This window comes from Neodiprion lecontei, chromosome 2, assembly GCF_021901455.1.
Source record: "Neodiprion lecontei isolate iyNeoLeco1 chromosome 2, iyNeoLeco1.1, whole genome shotgun sequence".
Lineage (NCBI taxonomy): Eukaryota > Metazoa > Arthropoda > Insecta > Hymenoptera > Diprionidae > Neodiprion > Neodiprion lecontei.
The window spans coordinates 16,756,357-16,769,336 of NC_060261.1; the positions used below are offsets into that span (position 1 = coordinate 16,756,357).

General features: G+C 36.9%; 2 protein-coding genes across 3 annotated transcripts in view; one reads left to right on the forward strand and one right to left on the reverse strand.

Moving 5' to 3' along the window:
* Nucleotides 1–12,980, forward strand: part of LOC107221709 (flotillin-2) — a 533,503-nt gene that overhangs the window by 32,595 nt on the left and 487,928 nt on the right. The window lies entirely within an intron of this gene.
* Nucleotides 912–7,124, reverse strand: LOC107219055 (glucose dehydrogenase [FAD, quinone]). 2 transcript variants are annotated; one of them, XM_015657124.2, is made up of 7 exons: nt 7,070–7,124; nt 6,510–6,643; nt 6,102–6,330; nt 5,199–5,562; nt 3,449–3,858; nt 1,812–2,320; nt 912–1,300 (listed from the first exon to the last, which is right to left on the reverse strand). In XM_015657124.2, exons 2-7 carry the CDS (start codon nt 6,639–6,641, stop codon nt 1,100–1,102), a joined length of 1,845 nt encoding a protein of 614 aa, XP_015512610.1. In that variant the 5' UTR covers nt 6,642–6,643; nt 7,070–7,124; the 3' UTR covers nt 912–1,099. The 2 variants fall into 2 exon arrangements, with proteins under 2 accessions (XP_015512610.1, XP_046587068.1); XM_046731112.1 differs by having other exon boundaries at nt 7,051–7,088.

The following is a 12,980-nucleotide window of genomic DNA, read 5'->3' on the forward strand; positions in this document are numbered from 1 at the left end:
TCAATTTAAGACCTTCGCCCATGGAAGCCAAATTTTATTGACAGCAAAATTTTGTGCTTTTTTTTTGTACCCAACATAGAATTTTTTGTGCTTCACTGTACAGCTGGAATCATCAACCTGTGGTAAGGGTGCCGAGTTGTTTCGATCCCAGCATATCTATGACGAAACACGTTACATGATCAAAGTGGAGTGCGCACCGTTATTATGTACTTTTTGTGTGCTTTTCAAAAACCCTAGAACCAATTTTAAAAAATCAGTCATTGTGGCGCAATCCAATCGTTACGTCTCATCGAAAATCCCTGGAACGTAAACGTCACGGGATCGAAGTGGAATGCGTACCAGAATTATGTACTTTCCAAAGTCCACAGCCGTAAACTGTTAGGCCATAATTTTCAGTTTTCATTCGATGTCTGCACCAATTTCACTCCGAAATCTTTCCCAAAAATTAGAGGTCCTACAAATATGTTACATTTCGTTCATATACGTTACCGACGTCGAATTGTTCGAAATTTTCAAGTAAACGACTTTTGACGAAACGTACCGTAGTTTACTTGACTTCTTATCTATTACGGTATGTGAACATCTGACCATTCTTGATTTCTCGTTAATTTCTCAATTTTTTTGGCAGGGCCACCATTCGTTGGAAAAGAAACGTATATACTGATATCCCAACAAGAGTGTACGCACTTTTACATAGATAGACTTTCTCGATTTTATAATTGTTATTGGTATCGATGGTATGATGTATTCTTTTTCAAAAGTAAAAAAAAAAAAAAAAAAACAAAAACGAGAAAAGAGACGTCACCATTGGAAGGAATCCGTTGATCCGCTGTTACAGAAAAAATTTTGCTAAACGCTGCTTAACGGATTCTTAAATGAATATCGTCATGAAGAATTAGATCCACGATGCGTTAGTAAACAATAAATAATTATATTTCAATCAATTTGTGTCAACGACATTTAGTTCTACAGTTTTACAAGAACACCGATTGATCATCATCGGGTCTTCTCATCAACAGACATTTGTTTCTTTGTAGCTACTGATTGTGAGCTAAGAGTCGATCGTTTCGTCATTGGAATGGTTGTGCGTAACAGAGGCCTAAAAACGGCTCCAAGTCCTCTTGATCATATCAGCCGCCTTTTCGCCGATCATGAAGCTCGGCGCGTTTGTGTGAGCGCTCCATGATTTCGGTATGATCGACGTGTCCGCGACCCTGAGGAAGTCGATACCGTGGACTCTGAGTTCTGGGTCGACGACTGCTTCTGGGTCGGTTTTCGGTCCCATTTTGCAGGTTCCGACCTTGAAAAAAAAAGATCAGTTCAAGTTGGTACCGTGACTGTGAATTCGCGAGGATACGCTGAGAAAACTTTCATTTGTTACAGTAACTAGAAAAATTCAGTAAAACGTGTATCGCTAAAAAAAAAAAAACTGTTCGAATATCGTTGGAATTGCGAAAAATTAGGTACGCGTAACCATTCTGCGCTTTTGTCGATCCTTTCTTTGGTAATTCCAACGCAAAATCAGTTTGTTCGGTTTACTCTACTTTTTTTTAAGTTAAACAACGCTTCAACATCAATTTATTGTTGCACAAGCATTAAATTTTCGCAGCGGTTACAAGAAAATATGTTAACAGTGATCGTAACGAGAAAGAATAGTAACGGATACCAGACTTTCTGGTAACAGGTACAAAACTAATTTTCATTTCGTACCTGTAACCATATTTTTCGATTGTGGTAAAAAATGAAACTAGTCAAGGACTGAGCGGTAACGGGAACTAAAAATTTCCCTCAGTGTAACAACTAGTACCGACCTGATGATGAAGAGTGGCGGTGATCATGCGCACGGCGCATTCCCAGTATTCGTCGCTGTTGAACTTGAGGTGAGCGCATTTCGGGAATGGTTTGTCGTGAATACGAGGCTGGTGGATCTTGAAGGCCTTTGTCTCGGCGATACGGATTCCCTCCCTGATCCCAGCGACCATTCTCTTGACGTCGATATCCTTGGTAAGGTAGTTCCCGTAGAATTTCGGCCAGGCAAATGGGTCCCGACTCTTCAGCCGCAGCTCGCCTTTACTTTCTGGGTGTAGAAGCATCGGGATTATCGTGAAGCAGTCCGCGTAGTCGATTTCTCGGTAAACTGCTTCGTACGTCTCTTCGTTTATGTGGAAACTCTTTCGGTAGGTCGATCCTCCGTCAGAGCTTAGCGATCCCCTCAGGAAGAAAAGCTCGATGTCTGGCTGGTTACCCGGGAAATTGTTGTACTTGGTTTTTACGTACCCGATCGCTTCTACCCCTCCAGTTAACGTCAGAGGACCTCTACCTGTTTTGAAAATACTTTACTAAGTTCATTTTCGTTTTCCCTTCATTTGTAATGCATGTCAAGTTTCAATTGATCAACTTTGATCGAAAGCTCAAGTCTCTGTTTATTCTGAGTTCCGACGATGAACGAATGTATATCTGTTGAATACGTAGCCTCAAGTTCGCTATCTAACTTCATTTACTTCTCGAGATCTTTATTATTAGAATTGTCGTTCGAGCTTGATCGACCAAAATTTCACGCGTATATCATGAGACTGAATAGTTGCATTAAATCGTTTCTTTCCTCACTCTTTCACACTCGCAATGAGTCGTGCATTACTTTCAATAAACCCAAATTTTCTATGAATGTCACAACTAAACCGTTGAAACTTGTTTTGCAATCGGAAAGTGTTTGTGTCATTATTGTCTAGTGTTTAGAAAATAGATATTTCAAACCTCGTCTTAAACTATGGCTGTATAACTTGAATTGAATACGTTCACAATCCTGACTAATGACTTTTTCACCAGAATCAATCTGCCTGCACACAACCAGGATTTATAGCTCAGAAATGCTTGAAACTTTTTTTGAAATCGTATTATATCATGTTGCATGAAGTTTTAAGTTTGATTTGTAATATTCAAATCGGACTGAATCGTCCCGCTTGAAGGTATTTCGCGAATGAATTAGATTTAAAATTCAGGAAAGCGTCAATGAATTCATCAGAAAATTTACGCCCGAATCGAGCAACCTGCTTTACGCCGGTGATTTCGATTTGCCTAATCACCAGGAGTAAATGTTATTCACGATCGTTTGCCAAACCGGTTTCACAACTTCTGATCGTCGACAGCTAATTCTACTAGATTGTAACCTATCCTTTCTCTCAATGACAGAAGACATGGAATATGTAACTGCAACACTCGACAAACAGCGCTTCGATTAAATATTTTAACGAAAGATTGAAGTTGCGTTAAAATTTTTTGTGGAAAAGAAACGTAACGTGTCGGGAATAAGCTTTTTTCGATTGCTTCTTATTTGACTTTCTACTTGACTTGAACAACTTTTGCCACACAAGAATTCTTCTATTTTAATAATGACCCGAATCACGTGCAATGGTTTTTGTGGAAAGAGTTACATGCACATTCTGCTTACCATACCGAAGCCACTCAATCAAGTATTTTGGATCGTTGAGGAGTATCTTTTCACTCAAGCTCTCACCAACATTCGAAGCGAGGAATGTTAGGCCCAGAAATGAAATGTGATCCTGCAAATTTTTTCCTACTCTAAGGTCCTGGACAACAGGGATTCCCAGTTCCTCCAGGTGTTCTTTTGGCCCGATACCAGAAAGCATCAAGAGCTGAGGAGAATTAAATGCACCGCTCGACAGGATCACTTCTTTACGCGTGAATACTTGTGTCAGCTGCCGTTTCCTTATGAATTCAACTCCGTAGACGGCCTTCGATCTCGGATTTATCAGGATTTTCGTCACTCTTGTATTGGCCAAAACGTGCAAATTCTTCCTGCCAAGAACCGGCCTCAGAAATGCTTTTGCTGCGCTACATCTGCAAAGTTGATTGATTTATTACTTCAACAATTCAACTCAGTCTATATCGCATTATCTCACAAGTTTCAAGTTAGTATTGTCGTGTTAGTACAATAAATTCTACCGAAAGAATACTGTTTTCAAGTCTTTGAATGATTTCAAAGAATACAAGTCGATCAAATCTGAGTCTTTTGTGGTTTATTATCAGGGTTCAATGAATTTCAGACAGCCCTGAAGTTGCAAAATAATGTTGTTTTCCTTTTTCTGTGAATATAACGTTGTTATACATTGACGTTAGGAACCTCAATCTCACGTTATTTCGCAAAGATCTAACACAGCTTAAATCTTCCTGTATTTATGCTATTCAGTGTACGTTTTATCGAAATGCGTCTGCATTTTGATGGCTCAGAGTATTTTCTACCGATCAATTGTGTCCCATTTTTTGAGATTGGCCGATGTATTGGCACGCACCTTTTCAAGAGAAAAATTACTAGTCCAAGAACCGGGTACTTTTTTTCTGCAATTTTCTACAGAATTGATTTTTTTGTTGGAAAATATTCGGGGGTATTCCCTGAATGTAAATTCAAGTTGGCGGGACGCGGGGGTTTCAGCTTCAGTCGCCATCTTGGAAAACACGTTTTATCAAATATCTTGCGAACTGTGCGTCGTACGACAAAAACAGCAGGGATTGTTTTTGGTAGATAATAGAATTTTCTACAACTTTTATTCTAAACTTTTTTTCTGCATAACGCATCGGTTTTTATATACAGCGTGGCGAACTTTTTTCAAAATGGTTGAACGAAATTTGTAGAATATAAAACTTGAAATAAATCCGACAAAAAAAAAAAAAAAATTTCCACGAATTTTTTCATAAAATTGAAAAATTTTGGCGCGTTATAAATAAAAATCTATGGACTGTACAGAAAAAAGTTTTCGATAAAAGTTGTATAACATTTTTTAACACTCAAGTGCGCGTGCGCCAAGTTTGTTATCCGCTTAGACAGCAGGCTGGCCAACTCTATCTGGTTACACCCTGCGACGATCTATCAATAAGTGCAAGCGTTTTGAGGTTATGTTGAATCGAATGCAGAAATTGGGACAGGGTCCGTCACATTACGGGTACCTCAAATTTGTAATTCAACACAGTTTCGAGATAACTAAAAATTTTGATAGCTACCACCTGATCTAAGTGAATTGGCCAATTTAAAAAGTAAATGACAAAACTCTGCGCAAACTACTGAATCTATTAATGGAATCACATGGTTTGACGCAGGCGCAATTGGTCGTTTTGTTTCACGAGAGTGTTGGTACAGAAGACTGTACTTTCGACTACCTCTAACTAGGAAAAAAAAAACTGACCTTTTGCCATTCTCAATCGTCGACTGAACGAACGAGAAACCGAGTTGGTCCTCGCCGTTGTAGTCGAGGATTTTATTCCCCAGTTCTGCGGTGGCATCGAGGAAGGTAGTTGCCATCTTGGATCTGTAGGGTACATCCCCAACACTGAGATAACCGTCGCGTCCGTGATACCGAGAGTACGGATGGGCGGCCAATTTTGACCTTTCACTTTTCATGTAGTAATAAAGCGTCTCGTTTGGCCCCCAGCCGTAGTTTCCAGCGGCTTCGAGATCCAGAAAGTCCTGTCGATTGCCTCGCGTATAGATCATGTAGTTTATTATGCTCGTACCTCCAACGCCTCTGCCACGTGGCCAGTGGCATCTACCTGGTGGTTTTTAATCACGGTTCAGAGTTCAAATCACATTAATTTTACTCGGGAAGCTTACTCAACTCAAGGCTTCAAGTGACGTTAAGCGACTTCGTGAAGTAGAAGGACTTTAAGTGATAACAAATAACTCGGAACGAGTTCAGGGGACTTTTCAACTTTCCACTGCCAATTTCTTATAATCGACCCAAAAACGAAATTTTGAGTTTTCAGCACGTGTCCACGTCTCAAGGGCGAGAAGAGTACGTAACCCCGTCATTTTTAATTTTATCGATCCAGCAGTGCCCGAGTCATTTGAAAAACGAGGTCAAGAGAAAACATTTTAATACCATTTTCCCAGTTCGACTGATCAAAGTTAATCGAAACCACTTGTGCCTCGGATGTACTCTGATTTGAAACATAGCGAATCCATTTCAAATACTCCATCTTCACCGTCTGATTGGCTAACACTGTTGGAGTCCGATTAATCTCGGTATCGAGTAGTCATTGCTTTGCGCATTGAAATATGGGTTACACAAGTTGAGGTAAGCTCTCATTACCATCGGTCATCGCCTCGCAGACTCCTTCTTGGCGTTCCATCAGGTAGTGCCAGTTGAAGTCGGTGAACTGAAAGTAACTGACCATCATCGGTATATCGGATAGGAGTGTCTCCCAACGGCCAGCTTCCAAGAGAAGAATTTTCCATTCCGGGATTTCGGACAGTCGGTTGGCCAAAACACACCCGGCTGGCCCTGCTCCAACGATCACAAAGTCATACTCGGAGAAAACCTGTCAGATTGAAACTTTCATCACTTGATCAAACTTTGTGATTACAAATTTCAAGTACGATTTTTAACTGCCCGGTATACAAGATATTTTTACAGAGATCATCGCCATGCTTCTTATAACGGCTTCTAGCCGTCTGATTTACATTTTTTTAAACTGCCACGGTATTTTTACCAACTTACCACTTCCGGTTCACGGCTTATAGCGTATTGTTTTGGACCGCGAACATGTCGCAGCACAGATTCAAGGTAGGTGAAGGGTACGGCGAAAGATCCCGCGACGAAAATCAGCACCAGGATTAGAATGAATTTCATTCCTGAAAAGTTTGCCGTAATTATCGTTGATTTAATAATAATCAAAATTACAAGATACGTTGTTATTCTCGTAGCGTATAACGAACCACAAATATTGCTTGCCCCTTTTGTGATGTAAGTTGTGATAATACGAATTTTTGCGCCCATTAAGGTCATGCGGTAATCCTACCTTTACCGACCGAGAAAAACTCATCATTTTTTTCTTCCCGTATTAAGTAAACAAACGAACGGACAAGGGTGAGTTTGCTCGGTCGGTAACCGATATGAGATTAGAGAATATCAAGAATGAAGAGAACAAAAGTAACGAAATTTTTTATCCAACCGCACACAATTATATATGGACGCAGGCTGACGAGAATACTGAGAAATGGTGTTCATTTTCAATAATGGTGTATATCTTATTTATCGCCTGATGAAATGGTACGTACTCGGAGAATCGAAAGAAACGTTTGTAGTCTATTCGCAGTATCGAAACCGACAGAATCGGACCGCAAAGTTATCCCGCAATATATATCGGAGACGAATGGAGGGGGAAATATCTCTTTAGTTTCTTTGTGGGCATTGATAAGTGGTGACCAATTTTCAAACTGATATTTGCAGAGCTATTCGAGACGAAAGTTCACGGTCAAAACTTACACAGATCGACGAACTTGTTTTTTATTTATTTATTTATTTATTTATTTTTGTTTTACCGATGAATTGAGATTCTTACATCTCAATGGTTTAGATGTAATTAGTTACGCATTTCCCTATTTTTTTTTTTTTTTTTTCTGCTTTTATTTCTCCTAAGATTTCTCAAAATCAAATATTAATAATGCGTAAAACCAAAGTTTTATAACTGTAATTATGATGATATTATTGGTATGAAAAATTGAAAACCCTTCGAAACAATTAAAAAGATTAACGTTATAAAAAGATGTTTATAACGAATCAAACAAGATTTTGTCAAAGAAGTTTTATAGCTGTAATTTGAACTCCGATCAGATACGATTAATCCGGTTTCGATCTTTGATTTTCAGGTCTGCCTAACGGAATGTTGGTTCAAATATCTCACGTTCGTGTGCTTTTGCGTTCATAAATAATTGATTATTGACGAGCCTGTATTGGTTTTTGCGGAAAATGGAGCCTCAATTTACTTGATTGGATTTAAGAAATCAATCATCTTACAACTCCGATCGCCAAATTTTGAAAAGCTAGCGCTCGCAATAACGGGTTAACACCGAATTGAGTCAGAAAGTGCGCAGCGGTTGACTGCAATTATTTATTTCTTATTTGTTTGTTTGTTTTTTTTTTTGTTTTTTTTTGTTTTTTTTTTTTTTTTTTGCCCCCACCAGTGGCGAAAATTTGGTATTCTAAAAACCCGCAATTTGCCCGTCTGACGATTGTCGTTTACCGTTGTTTATTTTCATGCGCGAAAAATTTCAGGTCAGATTTGTAACGTTAATTTTCTTTTTTTTTTTTTTCTCTTACCCACAACTTGCAGAAATGCTTCACAGGCGTTACAATTTTTACTTTAAGGGCTTTACTGTGTTGCCAAATATGTATAGAAACTTTGGGCGGGGGTAAAAATGTAAAAACACGAAACATGTAGGAAGATGAAATTATAGCAAGCCACTATATAAAATCGTCAGAATGAATAGAAATATGGGTAACTGAATTATTTTGACGATCTTATTTTTATATTCTGGTTTCTTTTTATACTTAACCTTCGCACGTTTTTTATTTTATTTTTATTTTTTATTGCGTCTTTTGTATTGGAAAACTTCCGTAAGATGGACATTCGCGTATTCAAAAATTCTACATTGCGATCTTACTATTTTCGGATCCTTGAACGTTCTAATATTCATCCGAAACTTTTCTCGATAATATCGTACTTCAGAATGTGGTCAATTCGAGTAATTTTGTTCATTTATATCCTTACACCGTGTTGGTATATTCTTTTCTCTTCTAGTTCTTCAATGAAATCAAGCCTATACAATTCATCTCCACGCTACACTTCGGCTATTTTCGATCGCGAACATCGTTCGTTTCGTTATATAAAATTTATACATAGCGTATGCCACGCGTGACATCAACATAATGTATAATAATCAGCGAAACCGGTCTTGTAGGATTTTAATTAGCTCATAAAAATGCGCGGAGGCAGTTTTTTATTTCCCCTACGTTTCTTTCTTCTTATTTTCATTTCTTCCGAATCGCTTCACACGATCCGTTACACCAGACTTGGCAAAAGAATTGTTCCGTTAAGTATAACCGCTAAATTCCGTACGGTTACCGCTGTACTATATGGACATAAATCTTCACAGTTTTTTACGTGTTGTCAACATCAGTACCATTCCATATCGTGTATACTTTAGTGTTTCAAAAAAAAATTTTTAAAATAAAAATTTGCATTTTTCTTAACGCTACCCGTTAAAATGCCTGTTTGAAAAGAAAAGTCAATATTTGAAGTTGTAATTTTGCATTTTGTAAGCATCTTGATAAGTACGCAATATGTGAAAAAATCACAAGAAACTTTTTTCACGGTGAATTGAATTTCGTGAAAAAGATCTCCTTAGAATTTTTTTCATACATGTCATATTTTGGGGGTTTTTAGGAAAAAGTGGAGAAAAAAAAAACGAATAATCAATCGCGCCAGTTCTTACGCATAAGCGACGTGGCTCAAATTTTGAGAGGTTATTTTTTAGGTCCCAAACAGGCATTTTATCGGATATCGTTATGAAAAGTCCAAAATTTTTTTTTTTTTTGAAACAGTCTGACGTACCTATTATTGTTTATATTGATGTTTCAGTTAAAACGCTGTTTCTCTGTTGTAAAACGATGAAATTTTAACCCTGCCCAAATGTGTATTACGTAATACCTTGCGTTTTCTTTTCAGTCTTACTTCTTTTGCAAGAAATTTGAAATTTGTCACTGAAATGTCCTCGGAAATATTAATTTTTCACCCGTTATTAGTGTGTAATTCTTGACTCCTTGAGACTTTCGTTTTTTTTTTTTTTCTTTCTTTTTCTTTTCTGTTTTACTTTGTCTATTACAAAATCATTTGGACCTCGGTATAAAAAAATTTCCGACGTTTTTTCGGCTCACTTTTATCAAATCTATCGGAGGGATACTAATTTTTTAATTCATCTTCATAGAGAACAAAATAAAAAAAAATAAAAAAAAAAAGAGAAATTTGTTTGTTTTTTCGACGTGGCTGTGTTACGTGTAAATCGTTGATTTGTTTTAGTTTTCTTTTTTTTTTATTCCCTTTTATTTTGACCAGAATGCCGTGCATTGAATATAATTTGAAAATTGTTAAACGAAAGTAGTATAAGATTAAAGAGTTGTCTAATAATTATTTACAAATTTAATTTTAAAGATTCGCTTCATTTTCATTACCTTATCACTTAAAATTCGCCTCGTTGGTTCATCTAAAAATAAATATATTCATTGTAATGTTATATGAATTAGCGCCCAACATATTTTCCTAGTAAGTGAATTCAGTCCTGTGAATAAAACCAAATTTCATGATCGGTAGAAATCTTGTTTACCGATAAACTTACCGATAAACTGAACTGAGAACGTCTTTATTATAAGCACCATATTACCATGTGAAAAACATGTGATTGATTAATTAATGCAAATGCATACAGAAAAAATTTAATTCCTTCTGGATATTAAAAAATAAATCCACTAATTCCACTATATTTATCAATTGAATTGTTATTCTCCCGCAACTACGCAGATCGATCGGTAATTGCTGGAAACAGTTGACAGTTGATTCGACCGCTGCGGTCGTGATGAAGAGCGAAAAGAATTATAAAATTTTACTGTTCAAAACTAAAACTCGAACTTTCTAGAACAGATTTAAAAAATTTTGCACTGCTTTTGTGCTTGATATTTTTTGCATGTGTAGAATTTAAGTTAAACCTCTTCTTTATAATTTTTTGAGTGAACCAGTCTAGATTTACAGAATAAAAAAAAAATTTGAAGAACGGAAACTGATGAATATGTATAGTCAGAAATATTTAATCGACGTTGTTCTTTTGACGCGTCGGTAAAGTGTGGAGAGGCGTTATCGATCGAATTTCGATCAAAGTTTTTATGTACCGCCTGAATCGTGATTGAGGTTTTTATTTACCGACCGAATCCTCACTGATATATTACCTACCGAAACGTCAAAATTTCCTACAATTTTGCTGTCTCGAAATTTTCCCGCTTCAGCTTTCGGTGTAATTTGATTGAATCTATTAAGATGAAAAATTTGGCAAAAAATTGAGAAAATCGATTCACTCCTAAAAAGGGCTTAATTGGAAGAAGGGTAAAATAATATTTCGACTACTTAGATTTTCGTAGTTGAAAATTAATTTTTTGTTTCAATTTGACCCTTTTTGGTATGAATATCGATTTCCAATTATTTTTAAACATAATTTCAGTCACGAAAAAATTGATTAGCGAATGCATGAAGTAAAGGAATAAATTGAATTCAAATGATATCGTTCTCTGTTTCACCCGGCATGTATATTAATTCGTTTCTATCGGTCTGCCGATATATCGAGTTATAATATATTTACACATTCAAATTTCTATTCAATCTGTAACACGGTTTACATGACACATCGCCGAATACTAATGTAAACGTTTTTTTCTGTGTATTTCAGGTATGCATGTAGCGAAACAGCAGCAACGACATCGATTTAATTCGAGAAATCAACACGAGTCAATTTCCGCATCGGTCGAAATTGTGCGGCAAAATATCGAATGGATTCAAACAGGAAGGACATGTTGGCACCGCAAGTTTTTTTCCCCACACTGCGGAAACTTTTATTTTACCCGGATTTCGTTGTGAATTTTAAATGTCAAAGTACGTTGTAGTGGTTTTTTCTTTCATTTCTTCCGGTCGAAAAACGAATCAAACAACATCGGTCAAAAAAAAAAAAAAAAGAAACAAAAAACAAACAAATCACTTTACCGATGAGGATATGCTTTTATTGCTACATTGACCTAGGAATTTTGTTGTACAGGTGAATGTACTTCAAGTTAACGATATAAATTCGTTTAATTGTTGCTTTGTTGTCCCTATTTATGTACGTTTTTTTTTTTCAAATTGATACAAATTTAACGGAAAAGAAAAACGTTTTCGTGCAGTAAACGTTTAATTACAAGACTCTGTTTTTTTTTTCAAACTCGTTGAATTCTCGATATACCGGGACAATCTCTTGAAACTTGAAAATCAACTGCGCATGCGCGAGTTTTGCCGGCGATGTAGTTGATACGAATTTTCGAGGTTAGAATCTTAGATACTTGAGGTCGTGACCAGGAAAGGTTTGGAAAGCATTTGTTATTGGGCCGGAAAGTTGATTCCTCAAAGAACGGTCGGAATTTAATGCTTATGCTCTTTGAAAATTCAAACGTACTCATTTTGCGTACGTTGGTCCGCCTGCATCGCAAAAAAAAATATCGCTGCGGGAAGATTTCGCCGACCAATGAGATTGAATTATTTGGCGCATGCGCAGTTGATTTTCAAGTTTCAAGAGATTGTCCCGGTATAATCCATAAACTCCGGTGCGAATTAACACTTTGAACAAAATTCAAACTCAGTTTTTGACGATTTTGAAAAGTTGCAGAACATTGAAATGCCCACGAATAGTTTTCCCTTTTTTCATGCGCAAAATTCAATCGACTCAATACGTTTTCTTCCATTTACCGTTATTCCTGTTTTTACTTTTGCTACAGCTGTTCCCGAACTATTTTACACAAAAAAGTTACAATCAATTCTTCGGAATATTTGAAAAGACCGAGAAAGTGTTTTCAATTCTTTTTAATGTTCACGTTAAAATCTTTGAAAATACTTATAATGTCATCCTCATCTTCGGTTATTTATGTATCGTAACGTTGGACTGAAATTCCGTGCGTGAGAATTTTTTTGCTACGTACTTGGGTCGTTTCACTTGCAGTCTGACCTCGACCAGCCGGTTTTTTGCCATCGCGCAAACTGCAAATTGCATACTTTAAACCCATTGTGCAATTCCAAGGCTTGTAATTGGCCTCATCACCGTAAAACGAACCCAGACTCGAAGATATTCGGGTCGGTCGATCAGTATCGAATCGGAAACTGGTTTCCGTCTCACCATCTGCACGTGTAAAATATTTTCGCCACTATTACGTCAGACGATTCCCCATTTTTTCCCTTACTGGAACGTGTTCTCAAGTTACGTTCAATATTAACTCGTACATGCGTATTTTACGGTTTTTGTATAGCTTCGGCCTATTTTTACCTTACATAAATTTCACTCGTATTGCAATTTTACCAAAAAGTTGACAAAAGGAAAACAAAGTAATAAAAAAATAGAATTT

Excerpts from the sequence above, each read along its gene's own strand:
- LOC107219055 (XM_015657124.2), bottom strand. The coding sequence starts at position 6,641 with ATGAAATTCATTCTAATCCTGGTGCTGATTTTCGTCGCGGGATCTTTC. Across the intron at positions 5,563-6,101 it reads CTGCGAGGCGATGACCGATG|GTAGATGCCACTGGCCACGT; the intron begins GTAATGAGAGCT and ends AAAAACCACCAG. Across the intron at positions 2,321-3,448 it reads GATTGAGTGGCTTCGGTATG|GTAGAGGTCCTCTGACGTTA; the intron begins GTAAGCAGAATG and ends TTTTCAAAACAG.